The sequence below is a fragment of the Quercus robur genome, chromosome 7, assembly GCF_932294415.1.
Source record: "Quercus robur chromosome 7, dhQueRobu3.1, whole genome shotgun sequence".
Classification (NCBI taxonomy): domain Eukaryota; kingdom Viridiplantae; phylum Streptophyta; class Magnoliopsida; order Fagales; family Fagaceae; genus Quercus; species Quercus robur.
Window position 1 is genome coordinate 27,107,753 of NC_065540.1, and position 23,457 is coordinate 27,131,209.

Consider the following 23,457-nt stretch of genomic DNA (forward strand, 5'->3'; position numbering starts at 1 on the left):
TATTGTACTTGCAATACACATATATTACTTGTACTTCACACATATTGTGCCTATGTAATATCCTCTCTTATACAATATTATACACACATCATATATACAAAATATACAGTTATTTAGATAGTCTCTTTGTCTTTATATTGTTAACAACAATAAATTTTTTTGGGATATTCCTGTACAATAACGGAATTTTAACATTCCATTTTTGGCATTGTAGCCTTGAAATTCTAATTATTTGGTCCATAGTAAGACCACAAAGTGAGAGCAAGAAATTCCAATTATTAGATTCATATTGGGATCACAAAGTAAGACAAGTATGGTACTCTCATCAGCTTTCAAAGTCAAGAGTAAAACATATCATGTATAATTCAAGCCATAAATTTAAAAAATTCATACATGTGATGACTGATAAGGAATGTTTCTTTTATTCTGCCCAATGCTGGATCTGTATTTTTCCTTGTAAATTGCTTTTGGCTCATTTTTACGAAGTTGTGGAAGAATCTATTGGTGACCCTTTAGGTGAACACAAGAAAGGCTTTGGAGGAATTTGTAAGGAATGAAGGGTTCCTTCTAACATCTCTACCACCTTATTCATGGATGGTCGATCGGATGGATTTGTTTGAATGCACCATAAACTCACCAGTATCATCTTCTTTGTTGTCTCTTTTTCCTCCACTGTCATGACCCCATATGTTCTTCCACCCATACCTAGTTCAAGATCCTTATAAATCCAATCTGGAAAATATTTTTTGCTACTGTTGGACACTCCATTATCAAAATTCTTTCTTCCTCCAACCATTTCAAGAACAAGCATTCCATAGCTATAAACATCAGATTTATGAGAGACCTCTCCAAAGTTCCGACTAAATACTTCTGGGGCAATATACCCTGCTGTTCCTCTCATGCCAAGCATTGATACAATGCTATCTTTTCTTTGGCAGAGTTTAGCAAGGACAAAATCAGAGATTTTTGGGTTGAAATCTTCATCTAAAAGAATATTCTGAGGTTTTATGTCGAAATGCAGAATCCTTGTGCTACAACCTCGATGTAAATATTCTAGTCCTTGAGCAATGTCAACTGCGATTTTATACAATGTTTTCCATTCCAAACGACAATTTGTTGCTGAAGAATCTCGATGGTATATGAACTTGTCTAGAGATCCATTGGGCATAAATTCATATATTAGAGCTCGCTTGTTCTTTTCACAACTGAAACCTAAAAGAGTGACTATATTAACATGAGAAGTCCTACTAATGCTTGCAACTTCATTAATAAAATCTTCTCCATTGCCTTTGGATTCACTTAGAACTTTTACTGCCATGAGCTTACCATTTGGTAGCTTTCCTTTGTATACACTGCTATATCCTCCTTGCCCTAGTTTGTTTATGAATGAGTTGGTCATCTTCTTGATCTCTGAATAACTATAATTCTTGGGAGCAAATGAACCATAATTCAATATAAATGCCTTGACATTTTCGTCGTTTTTCCTTGCTGCCCTCCAAAAGATCAACGCCTTACTCAATTGTTCTCTTCTAAGGCAGCATATTATGATACAGACTACTATAATCGCAAGCACAGCAGCCACAATACCTGTAATTAAAGAAATGAAACTTCGTCATGTGCAACCAATGTTAACCCGATTTTCATTTGAAAACTTTGCCATGACTATACTACATACCTATGACAATTTCACGCAGCCCAACATTTAGCTTGGAAGATGATCCTATAGCACAAACATAAACATAATATCAGTGATTGTTAGTTAATACTTAATACTATTAAGTATCAAGGAAGTAAACCACAAGATTTAACCTGGAAAACAAAGAAACAGGGGTGGCTAAACAATAGAAACAACTGACGCCATTGCCTATAGCCCTCATAAAAAAAGGCCCAGGATCAACAAAATTTAAAAATATAATCTCAAATATTAGTTTTTTTTTTTTTTTTTTTTTTTTTTTTTGAGGGGGCTCAAATATTAGTTAATACTTATCCAATGTTGTATTTTAAAAAAACGAAGACCCGTAGAAGAAAGTTTAGGATTATTACTTACCTTGGAGAGAATTAATTAAGCCCCAAAATTTAGCCAATACATAAAAATTTCAATCTCAATATATGTGTATTTTGTTTGACTCTCTCTTTCAAACGGTTAGAATTCTGACTAATTTGAGTCTCCTAGACACTAAAAAGTAAAAACATAGACCAAACTTTTCTCTATCTTTCCAAAAATCCTAAACTAAAATTGATTACTTGAAGAGGCTGAAATATTCTCCCAGATTATGGAAAATTGCTGCTAGATCTTCCATCTTTAGTTGAAATGGTAGTGTTAGACAATATTTTTCCTTTTTAAAGAACATGGTAGAGGACCTAGAGGTTATGGGTTTTTGAGGAAAATGTTTGGTAAAGACTCCTCTAGTGGTTGTATTACAATGACCACACTCTTCTAGATCTATCATTTTGTTCTTTTTTATCTTTCTTTTTTAATTCATTAATTCTCAATTTAAAATATAAAGAAAATTCTAACACTAAACTATATAGTCACTTGATTTGTTGTTTCTTGGTCTAATTAGGCGTTCTTTATTAGTTTATGCATTCATTTAGCTTTTGTTTTTCATTTTTTGAAAAGTGTGGGAGGATGAAAAGATGAGGACAAGAATGAGTGAGAAGAGATCAACACCAAAGGAGCACACCTCGGGAAGTTCTATCAAAGAATTCTCAGAGCTAAGTATGACAACACAACCACAAACCCAAGAAGATTAGAATGCTTGAGAACCATCAAGCACGTACTGAGGAAAAGAAGGAAAGTTTGTCATCAAGCAAGAGAAGGAAGAGTACAGATAAAACATCTATTACCTCCGCATTCAATGCTCTATATCCACTTAGCAAGTTTCATTAATGGTCAATGACCTCTGAATAGTATCATCACAGCTCACAGTCTAATAGAGAAACCTTCTAGTAAGGCCCTGATGGGACAAGTATCAAGGGAAATAAGTCCTAGCCCTCCAAGTGTAAGGACACGATACAACCTGAATGACTATATAAGAGAGAGATTCCTATGAAATGGGGGATGAAGCATTTTGAGAGAAGAAAAAAGACAGTGATAGCCTTGTAACATAAGAACAAGTGTAAACCTACACCACGAAGTAAAACCCGAGGAGCATAACTTAATCAATTCAAGACTAGTATTATTCAGTTTCCTTGACGTACATATATCCCAAGCATGTATTCTAATATCACTTGATCAATTCATTTTCAAAAGGATAACTAAAGTTGATTGGTATTCCATCTCTATAAATAAATTGTTTGAGGGTAGAATTTAGCTTAGTCTATTTTGCCCCGCCACAAAAAAAATATTTATTCTATTTGGTTTTATTAGACAAATTTGTGGCTTTGGATACAAAAAACTTTAAATTTATTTTTAAACCAAATCTCAAAAAGATCTCTAGACGAATTTGTCACTAGTAATAAAAAAATATAACTAAAAATTCAGTTGAAAACCTTATAAATGAACAATAAATTTATAAAATAGAGTTAGAAGATAATGAAATAATGCACTTATTATTAATTAAAAAGAAGATTTTAAAAGAACTTGAATACAAAAACTTAATTAATAATTTTGCATGTTAAAAAGCAAAAAAAAAAAAAAAAAAAAAAAAAAATTTAATATAAGTATTATATATAGATTTAATAATATAGAGTAGATATTTAAACAGCAAAAAAGACCCCATTTAACAGTTTCGCCTAAAACCTTAAAGTATCTTGGGCCAGCCTGCAAAGAGATATTGCAACTCAGACAGCTAGAGGAGCAAGTCATACGGAAATAATGGAAGAGGACAAATACGGACTGAAAACAATATTGGCAAGGTAGTTAGCCTTTTCCGAAGACATTTTTTATTATCCTTGAAGTCAAATCAATCTTGAACTAACTTTTAGTCAAAAAAAAATCTTGAACTAACTTCTTGTTCATCCACTATGTCTAAATTTTATTTTTAATTGGTTTGAAAATAATTTTAGTTTATACAGACTAAAATTGTAATTAGTATTTATTATTATTATTATTTAGAAAAGGTTAGAAATAGCTTATAACACTCATAAAGGTAGTTAAACATGTTAATTAATTATTCAAATTAAAAAAAAAAATCATCGCGATCTGTGTGGGATTATATATTTAATCTCTTAATTTAAATGTATTGAAAAGTAGTATCAGAGCATCCAAATAGACAGACAACAAAATTGATAGACACGGTTGATTAGGATTTTCAAATGGGAATAGAAGAAATTTAGGACCCTAATGGACTAAATTGATTGACAATTGAATTCTATCAAGAGAACCCAAATAAAAAGAACAACATTCATAGACAGGGTTGATAATAGGTATGCGGTCAAGGAAGGTTAGGTGTATACGTTTGAAAAATCCAAATACTAGAAAACGTTTGAAAAATCCAATTACTAGAAAAGGTTAATCAATTTTGCAATCCCAGATTAATAAGCCATTGACCAAAGGAAAATATTTACTTATTCTTGAATTGAAGGGAGCAACTTTTCTGATGCCAAGACAAAGTCAACAATGACGATGGTGGTGGGTATTCAAATCGACTGTAGTTCTTCTTGGACTTGGTGGCGGAACGGTTGCTGTGACTGGAGTTGACAGCGCTGATGAACTTATGTCGGTGGCGTTGGGCGGAAGTTGGTAGTAGGAGGTTGGAGACGAATATGTGTTGGGTTTTTTCTTTCTTATTTATTTCAGGTAAGTTAAATAAAGTAGCATAAAATTAGGAATTAAGGGACATGTTGCTCATTTAGATTTGTGGAGCATGGTATGAAACAGAGAGGGTGGGACAGATAATTTTGATTCAGGTCACATGGACTTGTATGATGTATATATGATGGATGCTATATTTGATCTTAAACGTTTGATCAGAGTTTTTCCTAAACATTTGTTCTTAATCCTCTAGTGTGATGAAAACTATGGTATAGATGCAGTTTGGCTAGCTGAAGGAAAAAAATGAGAGTAGCACAAGCTAGCTACCAATATAGATGCCAGTTACTGAGCATCTAAACGACTTAGACAACTAGATAAGAAATGAAATATGAATTTATGACAACAAAATGGATGCTTACTTGTTGATACAGTGCTACAACCGGATGCAAAAGTCCCGTTTGTACAATGGCAAGCGAATGTACTCGTGGTTGGGTCGGAACCACACAGCCCCCCAGCCTTGAGGCATGTATCACACTGGGAATCACTTGCATTCCACCCCAACATGAAACCGCTATCAATAGCTGCAATTACTGTATCATAAGTTATAGCAGTTGGAACTGCTGATTGCAAAACTGGAACATTGACCCAGTAGTTGCATGCTCCGATTATGCCGCTAATTGCCAAAAAAGTCTGAGTGCTCTGGGTATAGTAATTGATAAAGTTGGTATTGTTTATGGAGCAATTAAACTGATAAAAGGCAAGATTTGGAAAGGCAGCTAGAGGCGAACGGCAATTATAATAGAGTGTCAGGTTCGTATCATCTGAAGTAATATAGGAAAATAAGTTGTTATCAATGGTGGTATTAACCAACGCAGCAGGGCACATCGTGTCTAAGTAATCCGTCCTAGCAACCTTGAGAGTCTGTAATGAGTTATTGATTTCAAGGACTCCGTAATTCATGGTGTTGATGTTGATCTGCGGAACATTGCTGCTGCAGTCTAACTGAAAACTAGGGTGACCGCAATAGTTTGGTCGATTGGATGCCCAGAATGGATAACTGAGGTTCACAAGGTTGCCACAGTTAAATGGTGCCTCACAGGTGAGGTATCGCTCATTATCCGCAAGCAAAGATGTTGGAAAATGGATTAAGGTTATGGTTACTATCATCAAGGACAAAGTGATGGTTGGGAAGAGATGGGGATGCATTTTGACAGAAGACAGAGGGAGGGGGGAGTGGTGTTGATGCCAAATTGGGGGTCTAAATTGTTTAAGCAAAATCTCTATTTGGAAGTTACATTGCGGGTTAACTCTGCTGGGGAAAATTCCATATAACTTTGAATAAATTTCAACGGTACTAGTATATAATGGAAGTACAACTACACAAGAATACAAAAATTTACGTGAAAAACTTTTTCTCTTTGAAGGAAAAATCATAGGACAAACTTCGAATAACTTCACTATATTAAATAGAGATTACAACACTTAGAGACACAACTTGAGTACAGAAAAATTCTATTTTTTTCTTTTCACTCACTGCTCTCTTTCTCACTGTATATCTCTTACAATTTTCTCTTGCTCTCTATATTTTTCTCTTCTCTTTTGCTTGGTCTCACTCAAGCAGCTCTCCAAGATTGCACCAGTCCTCACTTCACTCTTTTCTCCTTTTTTCCAGTGGCGGCGCCACATTGAGGTCAGGGTGTTCCCAGGAACACCCTGACTTGAAAAAAAAAATTATATATAATAATTAAAATTTTTTTATTTGTTTACTCTTAGAAAATAAAATAGGAACACCCTCAAGCAAAATCAGGAACACTCTCAAAACTTTTTATGCCAAACAAATTTTGAACTAAAATCTAAAAAAAAAATCTTATGCTGGCCAAATCCAAACGTATAGCTTTCAGCCCAAATAAAAAATAATATAAAATTTTTTTTTTAAAACCTTATGATTTTACAGAACAAATTTGTTTGGATTTTACAGAGCAAGCCCAAAAAAAAAAATGGCCCAACATCAATCCTAAACAAATACCCAAAGGCCCAACCCAATTGTATTCTCAAAAAAAAAAAAAAAACCAAAACCCAATACGAATACGCATCCGCCTCAATCATCAAATGGTAAAGCTAAAGCAAAACCTAAAATTAGAAATCCTAAAGAAAAAAACCTCATCAAGTACAACACCTTACGCCTCCGCTTGAAACCTCATCATCAAGCACATAGGCGAGACATGGCGACGACGCCTCTGCCTGAAACTCGAGCAACAAAGCTTGGATCAAGCATTGGAGATCAGTCCGATCGGATCAGAGCTTGTGACGCTGACTGAAAGAGAGAGCTCAATGTATGCGACGCCGATCGGATCAGAGCTTGCGATGCCTCAAGGTATTTTACACTTTACTTCTCTCTCTTTTTCTCTCTTAGTCTTTGGGTTTTGCTGTGGAGTGTGGTGTGGAGTGTGGTTTGAGACTGAGAGAGAGAGCTCTCTTTCTTTTTGAACTGATTCTCTCTCTTCAAGTCTTTATAATTATTCAATTTATTTGCCTCTATTTTTTTTTTTACTTTATCCGTTGGTGTGTCACTATGTTGGTTAGTTGGTGTTGGTGAGTTTGTCTCTTTTTTTTTACTGTATTGTGATTTGTGAATTTATCTGATTGGCTCCTCTAGTGTGAATCTTGTCTGTTGAGTGGGGGTAGATGGGGCCATGGGGCCGTGTGGTGTGGGGTCAGGGGTGGGATATTTGAATTGGGGAAGTAAAGGCATGTAGAGGCAGGGGTGTATGCATGCTAGACTGCTAGTAGTTAGTAAAAAAAAATAAAATTAATGAAGCAACTAAACACCAATAATTAATAATCTAATTAACTAATACATTATAAAAGATAAATAAATTAAATTATGTTAGGCTAAACAACAATTAATAATTTAATAATTAATGAAACAACAATCAACAAATTATAGTTTATAAAAGACAAACAAATTAATGAAACAACTAAACAACAATAATTAATAATTTTATTAATATTTCAAATGAACTTATAGTTTATTGTACAGGTACCTTTGTTCGTTTTTTTTTTTTTTTTTTTTTCCTTTTGAGGTTTTTCGGTGTACAAAATACAAAATTTTTTTGGTTAAATTTTTTTTTTTAAGCACAAACTTCATGCAGGCCAAATCTTGAATTTTGGCCGGTATTTACCGAAATATCCCGAAACACCTGAAATAGATCTGAAATTTTTTCAAAGTGAAATAGAAGCATCCTATACAAAATTTCTGGAACCACCACTACTTTTTTCCCTCCTACACCAAGTGGCCAAATGGCCTTACTCTTCCTTTTCTTCATTTCTTCCTTCAACTTGTCTCACAAGCTTAACATCCCATCTTCATTCATGTGGCTTGACTTTTGTACATAGTTATCGAGAAAAAAGGATCACTTCAATTCTTCTTTTTGGAAAGCTTCTCCAGCAAGCTCAATCAACTTTGCTGACTTCTTGGCAATTTTTCCAACAAGCTCATTTAATGAGCTAGGCTAAAGAGTGGGCTGAACCCATGTGGTGCAATGCACCTAACACTCTCACCATTTACATAGTGATTATTATTATTTTTATTAATAATTATAATATTTCTGTGTGTTGACAGAAGGAAGTAATGACTCAAGATTTTTCTAGCAAAGTTGCAGGAAAAAAACAAATGGGATTAAGAGGAATTAGGGTCTATTTGAATACCATTTATTATTGAAAACTAAAAATTAAAAACTGAAAATATTATAGTAAAATAATTTTTAAATGTGTGAATAGTACCATGAGACATATTTTTAATAAAAAAATTTGTTAAAAAAGAGGTTTGTGAGTCCCATAAACAGTACACGAGATCCACTGACAGACGCATTCTAATAAAAATTTTGTTGGTCAAAGAGGTTTGTGGGTTCCGTGAACAGTGCACGAGACCCACTGACAGATGCATTCTTCAGTCTTGGGCATTTAATAGATGCTACTGTGGCCATGGGTCCTAGACTGCAAAAACGCTAGACGCTATATCCAAATGCTCACTTAAATTGTTTTAAGTTTTTGCTGAGTCAACACGCTAGAGACTATCTATTGGCTTGTTTAGATAGAGGGGGAGTGAGGGGGACTAGAGTAGAATTGGTTGATTTCATTAAAGCAAAAGAGAAAGAAATAGAAATAAGTAGATTAAAAAAAAAAAAAAACTAGCATCTAAGCACATGCTCAAGAAATTGTTAGTTAAGTTACAAGGCTCTTGACAGATATAAATATAATTAAACAAGTTAAACAAGGTTTATTTTCTTTTGTTTCCAGTGCTAGTGGTGGGTACTTTAATGATAATGACTATAGAAGAATTACTACTACTCTCATTTGATAATTATTTCATCATTAAATGATTCAAATGTAACCCTAGTAGAAAGAAGCATGGGTGATGCATGCGGCCAAAAGCAGGTATTGATACAATGATCAGCCTCTTCAAATTAATTTTTCCTGTTTTCATATGGTTGCCTTTTTAACTTTATTTTATTCTTTACTTGCTTCCCTTCGTATGATAATAAAGCCTTAATACCTAACAGTTGCAAACTTGCAATATTCTAAAATATAAAGTACAGAATTTTTAACTTCATTAAAAGTATAGAGTCAATATGTTCAATAACATATCATGAGCATGCACAAGAATTGGCAGATTGACAACCAACATTATAAACTCTAAGATAAACAAAATAAGAACTATTTACCTTCTGATCTTGAAGAGGTGTGCCTTTCACTGCATGCAGTGCATTGATGGGAACACTCTCAGTGTGACTAGGGAGCATTGCCAATGTATGTAAAAGGCCAACTCAGTCCTCTTCTGCTTCTCCGAGCCCTATTATTCCTCCTATTAACCGAAATTAAAGAGTGAATCATCATTCCTACATAATATAGCGACTCATAGTGATATACATTTTTCCTTCATTTTTTTTCAAGCAGATTTAAGATTGTGATTTGTGAACACAGAGAAGATAAGTCAAAGGCTAGGGAGTCACCCTAATGACAAACAAGGTTGTTACAATCATCCATCATATGTATTATTTTTTCAAATTATTAATTACCTTAAAAAAGCAACTTAAAAAGCTAGTTCGAGCCAATTTTGAGAACATGTTCAGAGTAGGAACCTCTAAAACAACAATAGAAAGAAAAATATTTTTCCCTAAGCAAAATAACTAACGTTTCTAGTTGTGATACAGATAGACTATTATATGACATTCATCAATACAACCATAAAAATAAAATGAAAAAACCACTGTCCTTTGGGGCCACTTTCGAATTAACGAATTTTAATTTATTAAAAAAAAATTTAGTGAGGTAACCACCGTAGTTCTAGAAATCTTATGGTTAAAGTCCACCAGAAAACCTCTGTCTATATTAGAGAAGCCTAAGATTTTGGTGACAGTTTTGACATTTAGCTAACACAGTCAAGAAAGTTAATGGTTCAACCTATATAGAACTCCATTTTCAAGAATTCTGTAAACTGACTTGGAAAATACATAAAGCAAATTCAATGATGCCTTTGGAAGATTGGTTACCAATCAAATGTAATTTCACATGCCTCTTGTAAACTCACACACCGTGATAAGACCTGAAACTGGCATGAAATATAGACCACATAAAATGAAGTACTAATGATTTTACAAGCTAACTCACTGGGTCAAGAATGTCCTAAACATCCTAGCATGTAGGGGAAGAAATTTCAAGCTTAGAAAAATAACTTCAAGTGAGACATGAGTCTAGCAGACAATTCTTTAGCTATATATGGGAACAGATTAGATTCTTTCCACTTTCCACTTTCAAAAGAGTGCTCTATCCTGATAAAAATGAACCACCATAAACGTTTGGCCACTTTTGTCATTTTATGAAACTCTATTTACGTTTTGAATTAGAAGAAGAAATTAACCACATTAATTTGGCTTGATTACAATATACTCCTACAATTAATGTATCTGATCGTAATATATTCAAGAGAGTAACTAAATTACCTGAACATACATTAATCCCTGCATCACAAACAAACTCAAGGGTTTCTAGGCTCTCATCATAAGTCCTTGTGGTGATGACATTTGGATAATACTCCCTTGAGGTATCAAGATTATGATTATAAGCTGTCAGGCCAGCCTTCTTAAGTTCTACAGCTTGCTGCTTCTCTAGCATGCCCAAGGTGCAGCACACCTCTGACATAAGTTAAGCATAAGATGGAAGTATAGTATGAACGTAGGCTATAAAAATTCAAAATATTTTTTTATATGAAAATGAAAAATGAAAATTCAAATTATTACTAGCATATTAAGAACCAGTTCAATAATTACAAAAATTTGAAATGCATCATACCATTGATAGCTAGCTCAATTTTTGGGGCTCGTCCAACACCCTCCAAAAAATATATATATTTTTTCCTTTTCCATTTAAACAAAGATTCTTTTATTTATTTTCTCAAAAAAAAAAAAAACTTTTATTTAGAGTCATGACATGTCATGACTCAGAGCTCTTACTCTCTTCTCCCCTTTTATTTTCCTTGATTTAATCTCTTACTCTCTTCTTCTTATTGGCATGTGGGTAGCCCATATTTGAACCGATATGATATGCATTATTGTCTTTTTTTTTTTTAATTATAGGAAAATATATATATATTACATATCAATTTTATTATTATATGCTGACCCCAAAAGAGAGAAACTAAATATATAAAAAAAAAAGTCTATTATTAAAAAAATTTCGTCGTTTATTATGTCTTTTCTCTGTAACAGTCACATTAAGAATCATCTGGCAGCATCTTCTGCTTATATAAAATAAAAGAGTGTAATAATTTCAAATGAAAATTTAATTAGAAGGGCAAAATAAGTCAAACTCATGACTCATTTATTATAATTTTAATTTACCAATTTACCAAAGTGTGAGTTAATGTCTTTGAGATCCATACGGAGTGATAGGGGTCCAAGCTCTTGGTCATTATAAATTCATTTTTTACTTTTTTACAAAAAGCTTCTATTTTCTAAGTGCTTATTTCTTTTACATATTCAAGGATCTGGTTGAAATTGGTTTTTCTTCCTACAGTGTCTCTCCACGCAGCACCCATGCAAAAACGTGGGCTACCAGCCTCCTTTGCCTGCCAAAGAATGAGAATAAGTCCAAATGATACTACAAAAAAGAGAATGGATAATGTGCAGTAAAAGGATTTCATGAATACTTCAAACAAATTCAATTTAATCAACAGGAAAATTTAAACTACTGATCCAAAGGCAGGAGCTCAAAAAGTACTGACATGTGGTAATGCAGTTTAGGAGATTACAATTCAAAGTGTGGCTATTTTGATAGCTCAAACTAATTATATCAAAATTTAATTTGCGAAGACTGGTTACTTTTGCCCATTATATTTCTACCTTAACACAACCTAAAGTAAACTATACTTCAAAATATTATCAGCTTTGAAAAGCCAATGGACAAAAATTTCTTTACTTGCCTAACTTACCCTTTATTTTTTTTGAGTAATCAGCACTCCCTTTACTCATCCAAAATCAAGAATAATTAGTACTCCGTTTCCATTTACTTTATTTGATTTAAATTAAGGATGACATTTTTAGAAACTAGTAACATTTTAGTTCAGAGGGAATGAACTTAATTTAAATAATGACATATCCTTAAGTAAAAAAATACAAACAATTCAGACATGAGGGCACAATGGAAATCTCCTACAAAAACAAATAAAAAAAAAAAAAAAATCCTATACATATTCTTAGTGTCCCACCAACTTCAATATGCCATGTATTTGATTATTTTCCATTCTAAATTTTGGTTGCTTTATACGGAAAAACAAAGGGCTAGTGTGCAGGTTGTGATTGGTGGGGGCATAAAGTAGAACACTTAGTGAGACAAAGGGTTTTTATTCAACAATTCGGATATGAGTAACATAAAAATAGTTAATTACATTAGTCTATTAAAAAAGACTGAACTTTAAAAGGCAAAATGGCAAAGCATCTAAAAGCAAAGAGATTGAACCTTTTGTTGCAGCCTGCAGAACAGCCTCCTTGGTCATAAGCTTTTGGGCGCAGGGGCGGAACTACCCTTGGACCACCAGGGGGGGCACCACCAGGGGGGGCAATGGCCCCTAGCCCCCCCCTAAAATTATATATATGTGTATTAATTTTAGCAATTTTGTTCTATAAAATTACATTTTATTTCCCTTTAACAATATCATTGATTCTTTTAAGAGTAATCTTATACTCACAAACTTTTTTATAAAATTTTACCAAACCTTTTTTGTAGCAAATTTTTACTGGTTTGTATATGGGCACACCATTTACATCATTTTTTTACTTACCAATAATCACTTATTACATAAGTTATTTATAAAAAAAAAACTTGCAACTCTAGTATTTTCCTCATTTTAGTGACCATAAAAAAAATTTATAGAACTAAAATCTAAAACAAAATATACAAGCCAAAAAAAAAAAAAAGTTCAACAACAAAAATTACTAGTAAAACTAAAAACAAAATTAAGCTCAATTAACTAATTTTATCCAAAATAAATAATCTGGCCCTTTAAAAAAAATCTAAACAAAAATATTTTTGTTCTTACCTACAAAAAAAAAAAAAAAAAATCTCAACAACTAAGTAGCAAAATTAGAGGTTAAATTCACTGCACACAGTCAACAGTAAAAATGTACCCCTAACTTAAAGTTCTAGCTCCGTCCTGTTTGGGACTTTAGTCCTGTGTCATATGCAGAGGATTGAGGACAATACGAACAATCCTCACTACACCCACCCGTCTTGATAGAGAGCAAAGTACATTGCTGCACTTCCCTAAAGTTATGTGCATGTCTATGAACCTGAGCCTAAAACACACAAAAAAATATATTCACTTTATGAATTAAAATTAATTAACCCTCACAATCATAATAACAACAATAATTGCAATACATTTTTTTTCATATAAGACAAACTCAGCAAGCATTTATACACTTAAATTCACAAATTTTCTACAAAAGCCTCACAGAATCGCACATAATGTACAGGATGGAACAACCTTTTTCCTTTTCCTTTTTTTATTTTTTATTTATTTTATTTTATTTTTATTTTATTTTAAAATATTCTAAAAAGGAACACAATTACACCAGAACATTTTTTTTTCTTTGACTTTCCTACATTTTCTCAGCAATGAAACATAAAGTTGATGCACACACTTCAAACAGCAGGATATAACAATCATAATAACAACAATATTTCAAAAAAGAGAGAAACTTTCTAGTTTCTACAAAGCATCTATACACTGAAATTCACAAAATTTATACAAAAGCATCACAGCAATTGCACATAATGCACATAAATGTACAGCATAGAATTTTCGTTTCATTTTTCTGTTCTTTTCAAAAGGTTCTAAAGAAGGCAAAAAATTAGTAATTACACTAGAAAGTTCATTTTCCGAGCAACCAAACAGAGATTTGATACACATACTTCACAGAACGAACCAGAAATAGCGCATATCAAATGTAAAGCAAGAGAAACAGACATTCGAAGAGAGAATCGAAACTCACTAAGTGGAAAAGGAGATCGAGAACCGGAGAGTCGTAGACGGATTTGATCTCGTCTCGTGTCCAATCGTTTCTCGGACCTTCGCTTATCGCTCGCTCGGCTTGCACCGCAGCAGCGGAAGAAGTAGAATACGAAGCCGAAGACGAAGAAGAAGAATGTAGTAGGAGGATTGAGCGTCTTAGCTGGAGAGCGAGGATTGAGCGAACCGAAAACATGTTTGATTAGTGAGAAAATGGAAAAGACGTGGTTTTATAATTTTCTCGGGAAAAAAAGAAAAACGATTTTCCCGGAAAATGGAAGGAGGAGAGGAAGGGTAGAGAGAGCGGACTGAGAAATCGAGGTGTAGTAGTAGAAATGGGAAACGAGAGTTGCCTCACCTAACTCAAAAACACAAGTGAGACACAAAGACAAATGTGACTGTTCCATACTTCCATCTGCCTTGTTGGCTCGATGACGTCACCTAATACCTACTTTCGCTTGTCCTTGTTTAAGAAAAAAATATTTTGTATCAAAAATACCACCTTATCAAAATTTTATCAAAATTCAATAAACATATGATATATGTGTAAAAATTCAATAAACACAAGATATATGTGTAAAAATAACTATTCATTAATTTATGTTTTTTATTTGTTAGTAAAGTAGTTATTTTTTGCAAACATATTTCATAGTTATTGAATTTTGATATCACTGATATGATATCGTTCGATACCAAATAACTCACAGGATTTAGACTAGTTTACAAAACTCTTTGGGGTTTGTGGGCGGTCAACGGGAGTTTTTTTTTTTTTTTTTTTTTTTTTTTTTTTTTTTTGGTATTGTTTTTTCAAACCGGCATTTCCATTTGGTGAGACAAAATGTAAAATTACTGTTACTGTTCACAAAAAAGCACAAAAGGCTACAACATAATAGGAGCTAAGATGGAGTGGGACTGCAAAAATAAATACAATATGCTACTGTAAAGATCTATATTTAGATCTTCCTACATTTTTTAAATTATGCTTTGGGTATTGTGTTTTTGTTCTTGGTGTATTCAGATTGGTCACATCATAAAAGTAGAATTTTTTAGATTATTTTAATGTAATGTATTATAAAATAGAATATGAGATATATGATTAATGGTTAAAGTACAAATCTAAAATAAATAAAGTGACTTTTATCATTTTCTCTATTTTACATTGTCACTTAACAATACACCCTACCTTTTATACTACATTGTATTAGAATAATCATTTTTATATCCAACACAATAAAATCTCCACTAAAAAAGAGTCACCTCATTACAAGTCATTGCAATGCCGCCACCCATAACTTATATCTCTCTTTACCTTAAAATTTCTCTCTCTAATGATGGTTCTTTGATTTCAGGGCTGTTATTTCTAGAGATCTAAGACATGGTGAGGAATAGAAAGAGTGAATGATAATGAATGAGTATTTGTAAAAGTTGGGTTTTGGGGGTTGAGGAGGAGAAGGCTTTGTTTGGGTCTGATATGTCACAAATCAAAGCCATCGTCACAATGGTGGGTGGTGGAGAAAAACTTGGAAGGCCCGGTGGCTATGGAGGTCTTTGAGAGAGAGAGAGAGAGAGAGAGAGAGAGAGAGAGAGAGAGAGAGAGAGAGAGAGAGAGAGAGAGAGAGAGAGAGAGAGAGAGAGAGAGAGAGAGAGAGAGAGAGAGAGAGAGAGAGAGAGAGAGAGAGAGAGAGGTTGCTACATTAATATATAATCATACTGTTGTAAGGTTTTTTTTTTTTTTTTTTTTGCATTTTGCATTCTCGGATATGGAAGTGATTTTGTGTATTTGGAAATGCATTTTGCATTTTAATGGGTTTTGCATTCTCAAATAGGAATGCTGTTACATGTGTAGAAATCAATTCATTCAACTCATGTTAATTGGGCTCAGGTCAATGGGTTATATGTTATATTTACATATTTTATACTTTATTAAAAATTGAATTTTTATTAATTATTAAATATAAATGAAATTATACACATATGACTGGTGGTGGAGTCAAAAAAAAAAAAAAATTCAAGGGCCAAGCTATGCCAATTTGATATGCCTTAAAATATAGGATGTAATATAAGAGAAATATAATAATAATAATAACAACTAAATGATTTTTTTTTTAAATGAATTTTTTTTTAAAATGTCCCAAATTTTTAACTATAAAATCATAATATTTTTTCTTATAAAAAAAGAGAAAAATGTGCACTCATATTTCACTAACTCTAAATACAAAATGAAAAGGAGTTGCAAGCTAAACAAAAAAAAAAAAAAAAAAAAAAAAAAAAAAGGATTTTGTTTTTAGAAAATAAAATGAACTTTTACTAAAGAGATTTATGTAGCTATATATTTTCATGAACATATGCTTTGAATGCTCCTAAAATAAATTATTTATATGTGGCAAAATAAAAGTGAATATTAGAAGAAAAAAAATGAGACATTAATACTTTAAATGGGTATTTGTACAAAATGTTTTTTTATGACAAAATTTAACTACAAAATTAGTTGTAGCCTAAGGCTACAACTTTAGTCAATATTTTTTTTATTGAAAGTGAATATTGACAAATCCACCATTGGATTGCATTTTCTTCTTACATCCTCCATGCTTGCAAAATTTCTAGAAGATTAAAGATCAAAAGCTATGTCATCAATAAATTGTTTAAATTGCAAATTTTTTTGTAGTCTAAAAAATTATGTATAAAATATAAGTTTATAAATTATATAGTAAATAATATTTTATTAACACAAAATTTGACAAGTGTATTAAGAGTGTAAAGAACATGTAATTTAACAGTTATATTTTTAAAATATATAATAATATTAATTTTATTAAAAGAAGTTGTAGCCTTAGGTACAACCAATTTTGTAGCTAAATTTTGTCCTTTTTTTTTTTTTTTTTTTTTTAAATGAAAGGGACCTCCAATGCTCATGTGTTTTATAAAAACATGAATATATGCTCTGAATACTCCTAAAATAAATTATTTATATTTGGCAAAATAAAAGTGAATATTAGAAGAAAAAAAAAGAGATATTAATACTTTAAATGGGTATCTGTACAAAATGTTTTTTTTTTTTTTTTTTTTTTTTTTTTTAATGAAGGGGACCTTCAATACTCATGTGTTTTATAAATACATGCTTTAAATACTTCTAATATTAATGAGTAATACATAGCAAAAGAAAAGTGAATATTAGAAGAAAAAATAGACATTAATACTTTAGATGAGTTTTTTGTGTGAGTGTTTGTGAGATATATATATATATATATATATGTGTGTGTGTGTGTGTGTGTGTGTGTGTGTGTGTGTGTGTGTGAAGGGAGGTCAAGTAAAATTTTTTAAAAAATTAAAATTAAAATTTTAGTAATAAAGTGAAACTTAGGTACAATACCTTACGTACAATTTCTTAGATTCCCTAATTAAATCATTCCATGTATCCTACTTACCCACGTCAACCTAAACAGTGTCAAACCCATCTTTAACAACAAAGCCATCTCCATGGTTGCCCAAACCTGCTTGAATCTCAAGATCACAATCAAACCCAACTCATGGCCATCAAAACCAAAAAGACCATGACCAACCCATAGCCATTGAAACCCAGCTATGTTGCCATCTCATCTCATCTTTGAAACCCAACAACCCACTAGCATCGAAACAATGACCAAAGATTCGTAGTGGTCTCGATCCCTTCAACAAAACCCAAACCCAAACTCAACAACTCATAGCCACCTAAAACAAGGTCTGTAATAGAAAACTCACCGGAGCACGAAGCTTCTCCATGAGTTGAGCCAGGGTTTCAACCTTGATGTATAATGATTAGATTCTATGGTGGTTGTTTGGGCGTCCTTGGCCATGGATGGCTAGGTTTGGGTTTTGATGATGCCATGTTTGGATACTCCATGCTTAGATTTATATTCATCTTTAGATCCATGCTTGCATGATTAGATCTAGTTTCTTGCATCTTTAACATGCTTCCTTTGCCTTTTGTGCTTTTTATTGCCTATGTTTGGTTACATCTTTTCACTTTATGTCTTGTTTGGGTGCAATCGCTTGTTTGAGATCATATCTTGATGATGTTGGCATGCTTTTGCCTTGCCTCTCTCTCTTGCTTAGCTCTGCATGTTAGGGTTTCTCATGTTAGCCTTAAGTGTATGTTATGGTGTGATTAGCTTTTTTACATGAGTGTGATAACATGCTTTGCCTCCTTTGTGCTTATTGTCTTGGTTTATGCCATCTTATGTGATCTCTTTATGTTGGTTGCACCTTTCCATACTTATTTGTCTTGTTCATACATGTTTTCTTGCTTGTTTGTCCATGTCATCAAGCATTGCTCCAAGATAGGATTTGGTGTGGGTTCACACCCGTCTTTATACATGAAATCTCAAGACCCACTTTTAGGAGCTTTGCTTATTGGCACGCGTGTTGTCCATAATTCAATTCAATGGATCCACAGACACCAAATCCAAACCTACATTTGTCCCTTGTGAATACATAGTCTCTTTGTGTGTCTGTTTGTTCACATGCTCTCTTTATTTGCATGCTTGTTTACATGCTTTCCTCCTTTGCTTGTTTGCTTTGTATTTCTTGTCTACTTTGTGTTCTTGTTTGCTTGTTACATGTGATGGATGGAGCACACACGCAACTTATAAGAGAAAAGCAAAAGGGCATAGATCAGTAGATTTAGGGAATTAGCTTCTCCGTGAGGTTCATTCTTTCCTAGCCTTTCTTTAGAACCATGTCTATAGCTTTCTTAGACTATTGTTTCCATTCCTTGTACTTTTCTTGGGCCACACTCTCTATGTGTGGATATGTCTACATTTTTGCTCTGTTTGTAGATATATTGTGCATGTTATATGTTGTAAAGGTCGTCATGCACTTCGGATGATGAACGTTCATGGTTAGGAAGGTAACCCCTTCCTAATCATGGATGCTCTTGACCTTGGAGTGTGGATATACATTCAAGGAATATGCTGCATATGCATATTCATGCTTCATTAGGTGCATGATCTTCCACTAGACATGGCAAAATGGGCCGAAATTTTCTGACCTGACCCAAATCCACCTGTTTTAACTTGGCCTGAACCCGAATTCTTTGGCCCGAATAAAAAACAGGCCAACCCACGGTCTGTCCTTTTTTTTTGCGAGCCAACCCGAACAGTCCCAGCTAACCTATAACCCAACCCTTTTTTTAAACTTTTTTTTTTTCCTAAAAAATATCTAGACTACATGCCAAGGTGTTAGGTGCATAGACATAAAGGCACAAAGCACTACACTAACACTATCTAGACATTTAGTAGCCACTAATGGTAGTGGCCATGCCCCCATTTATTACCAAAAAAAAGAGAGTTAATTTAAAAGAAAAAAAAAATACATAAGGCAAAAACATCTATAACTACATGTGTACACTACTAAATGTCTAAAACTAAGTTAATACTAAGTAGTAGAGTTAAATACTAAGACCAAGTTATTAACACTAAGTCTAACTAGCACAAAACAAAACTAAAGTAAATGAAAATGTCTAATAGTCCATATCATTAGCGAACCATAAATCTAAAATGTGTAAACTTAAAATATATACTTTTTGTACTCTTATAATCTATTTCTCTCTCAAGTTGTAAATTTGTAATTATAAACATTCTAGCTGTAAGTTATTAACATGTGAGATTTTATTATCATGACTATAAAAATTTAGTTATGCTCAAAACTATCGGAATTGGAGGGATATGGAAAGTTTTATATTTTTTGGTTTGTTTGTTTTTTTTCCTTCACATGTATAATAGTAACATAAATAGTCTAATAATAGTAGGTGCCCACTTAAAGAAAAGAAAAGAAAAGAAAAAAAAAAAAAAAACAAAGGGTATTATGTGCAATTTGTTTCCTTGATTGATTAGATTCATTCTCTCTAAAAATATTTATTTATTTTTTTCATATGAAAATAAGGGTTGGCCTGCCCCTCCTGCAACCCAATTAGCTCAACCCGTTTTCAACTCATTTAAAATGATTCGTCTTTTAAACTGGCTCGTTTTGACCTGCAATCTGATTGACCTGACCTGACCCAACCGTTTGCCATATTTATCTGCCACATGTATGATTGCCTCTATCCATGCCAGCTAGTGACATCGGTTTCCCAAACCATGTATATGACATGCATCACGTGTTTGCTACTTTGTGGACACAACGGAAAGTGTTGGACTTGCCACCTAGTTTTTGCAATAGTTTAGGAACCATATATATAACGTCCTTTCGAGGAAGGGCGTTTTGATCTTACTACCAGAGATATGAGTTCAGAGTTTAGGTATGTTCTTGAGAAGGTATTTGTCACGCCCCGAACCCAACTATAAGATAGGCACATGACAATCGACGCATGCTTATAAAGTAAGCACCTTACAAGTGTGCAAGGCTTTCTTAGCAACTAAAATTTATCCTCAAAAATTAAAATAAAATAAATCCAAAGTATTTCAACAATTTCTTTATGAATAGATTTCCAATAACTTAATTGGAACAAAATCCAAACCTCATGTACATAATGCCAATTGGCCAATAATATAAAACTATTAGAAGACCATCCAATCCCAAAATCACTAAGCTTCTTTTTCCACTCACAACACGACGTCAAAACTCTCAAAACTTGGTATTCTTCACAATCTGAAACTAGAAGGGAAAAAGGGGGTGAGTTGATAACTTGATAAGTAACCAAAGTCTTAATAAGTTCTATCAAGCAATAGATATGTAAAGTATAAAATGTAATACGTGCTTTCAAAAGTTATAATATACTATGTGTTTTCAAAATAACTGAAGAAGTTTCATAGTCTTAAAATAATAAGTTGCACTTAGATCACATACTTTAATCTTACAAATATATCATAGATGGTTTAGAAAATAGTCAGTTTTCTATATATCAAAAGTGATAACTTACAATAGGTTCCAAATACACATAAGCAGTTTTAGTAACTCAAAATAGTCCAAATACTCAAACATTTCCAAAATCACATATGTAGTTTTAAGGACTCAAAATAATCAGATATTCAAATGTAATTCATATTTTTAATAATCTTATGACTATGGTCACGCTATATCCCCGTGACTGGGCATCAGAGTACTAATGAATAACCCCCAGTGGTTTAGGTATCAGAGTACCAATGAATAACCCCCATTGATTTAAGTATCAAAATACCAATGAATAACCCCCATTGGCTGGGTATCAGAGTACCAATGAATAACCCCCGTTGGTTTGGGTATCGAAATCAATTCATAGTCAGATTGTCCATAATCATATATATGATATCATAGTTTCTGATAAAATATATCTTATTCAAATACACACACACACACACACACACACACACACACACATATATTCATATATTCAATACTCAAATATATTTGTGATATTTCTATATTCTTTACTTTAATTCAATATAACTAAAAAATATCAATTAAATAAAATAAATCTTATATTCAATGCTCATATGTATTTGTGAAAATCCTTTATTCTTTACTTTGAATCAGTATAGCTAAAAACAATTAAATAAAATACATCATATATTCAGTAATCAGATATATTTGTGATAATTCTTTACTTGAAATCAGTAATACAATAGAAATAAAAAATTGTAATAACTGTAAACAAATTTTAGGAGTTAAAATACGCAAAATAAAACCAACTAGGATAAGGTTACTTACCTTTGCTAGCTCACTAAAAAAAAACTTCTCCCTAACACTTTCTCTAAATTCCTTAGATATCACCTAAACAATTTACAAGCACCATTTACTTAATAATCAAATAATTTAAGAAAGACTTATAAAAAAAATACCCAACCAGAAGAGAAACTACTAAAATATCCAACAACTGTCCACTGTTATCTCACACCAAAATTCTACATATTCATAACATATATTTTATTTACTTCATACAGCTAATAGTTCCCTAGGAATAAAGCCTATATAATATGCTATACCCATAGCCATAAATGGTCAAAAGTCAATCTGAAAATGACACCACCTAGATCTATCTTCTATATGTGTGCTCCCTCTTTTCCTTTTTTTTTTTTTTTTTAATTTGTCAGAAACTTCAGGTCCACACCATGATTTTTCCTATTCACCAAATCCACAATTCGGTACAACTTCTTGAGGCAGAAACTTGTGCAGAACCGGACTCACCATGCCTCACCTTGTGCAACTTCCATCTACACTTACACGCATGACACAACAGTGGGCATACGAAAAAAAATCACAATACTGAGTCAGAAAAATCTACAGGTACGTCCAGTTTACAAAAAGTTAAATCTATACTTTTATTCGTTTGCATCATTATAACTCTTAAATATTTAAATAGTTTCACTATTGGCCAGAATACTCATATAAAAAAAAATACTCTAATTTCAAATAAAGTTTAGATTTAACAAGAAAGAGATTCCTAAGTTCTTACCTCAGGTGTGTAGCCAAACCTTCTCTACTTGAGTATTTTAGTTAGTCTCCTCTCTCAAAAAAAATCTCTCTATATACATTTACTTAATAAGCTTATATATAGCTAGGGTTTCAACCTTATTTTTCTAAAAACTCTCTTATAATTATAAATTATAAAATTGACCCCACAAAAGATTTACTTAAATACCCTTCCTTTTAATCTTTTTTTTTTCCTGGGTATTACAGTATTAGACACCCAAGACCGCCCAACCCTAAGGTTGGCCTCCCATCATTGTGTCTTACGTCTTAACCTCATTAAAAACATGTTCAACACTTGTATCTATACTCACACACACACTAGCATACATCTAAGCATACAACATGCCATCATTATCCCAAAACACATACCTATCTATCCATAAAGTAAAAGAGAGCCAAACCCATACACACATGAAAAACCCTAGAATGTGAAACCTTATCATACCATTCATCTCAGACAAAGGCAGCAATAACTCAAGGCAACAACTTAATCATGGCAATCATTAGATCATATAAACATCCATACTCAAAATCAAACATCATACAAAACATATTCATCACAAAAGATGCATGTTCATATCAATGCATGACCTACCTTTACTTACCTTGCTGCAACTTGGCACCTATGGCATTATGTATGAGTATGTGAATGCATGTACATAGCATCTTAAACAAGAAAACCCTAATGTAACAAGTTAACAAGCAAACAAGTAAATAAAACAAGTTAAACAGGAACTCAGATACATATATATCTGTAAAAAGGACTTAA

At 32.7% G+C, this 23,457-nt stretch overlaps 1 protein-coding gene and 1 long non-coding RNA gene across 2 annotated transcripts; both read right to left on the reverse strand.

The window, feature by feature from the left end:
* Nucleotides 1-345: 345 nt before the first annotated feature.
* On the reverse strand, nt 346-6,031 carry LOC126691227 (LEAF RUST 10 DISEASE-RESISTANCE LOCUS RECEPTOR-LIKE PROTEIN KINASE-like 2.1). Its single transcript, XM_050386285.1, has 3 exons — nt 5,116-6,031; nt 1,676-1,720; nt 346-1,587 (listed from the first exon to the last, which is right to left on the reverse strand). The coding sequence occupies exons 1-3, from the start codon at nt 5,900-5,902 to the stop codon at nt 479-481; spliced, it is 1,941 nt and encodes a 646-aa protein (XP_050242242.1). The 5' UTR covers nt 5,903-6,031; the 3' UTR covers nt 346-478.
* A 7,161-nt stretch (nt 6,032-13,192) lies between these two features.
* On the reverse strand, nt 13,193-14,654 carry LOC126692978 (uncharacterized). Its single transcript, XR_007645165.1, has 2 exons — nt 14,248-14,654; nt 13,193-13,548 (listed from the first exon to the last, which is right to left on the reverse strand). It is a non-coding gene; the product is annotated as an uncharacterized LOC126692978 (long non-coding RNA).
* Nucleotides 14,655-23,457: the final 8,803 nt, after the last annotated feature.

Excerpts from the sequence above, each read along its gene's own strand:
- LOC126691227 (XM_050386285.1), bottom strand. The coding sequence starts at position 5,902 with ATGCATCCCCATCTCTTCCCAACCATCACTTTGTCCTTGATGATAGTA. Across the intron at positions 1,721-5,115 it reads TTGTAGCACTGTATCAACAA|GATCATCTTCCAAGCTAAAT; the intron begins GTAAGCATCCAT and ends TTTGTGCTATAG. Across the intron at positions 1,588-1,675 it reads GCTGCGTGAAATTGTCATAG|GTATTGTGGCTGCTGTGCTT; the intron begins GTATGTAGTATA and ends CTTTAATTACAG.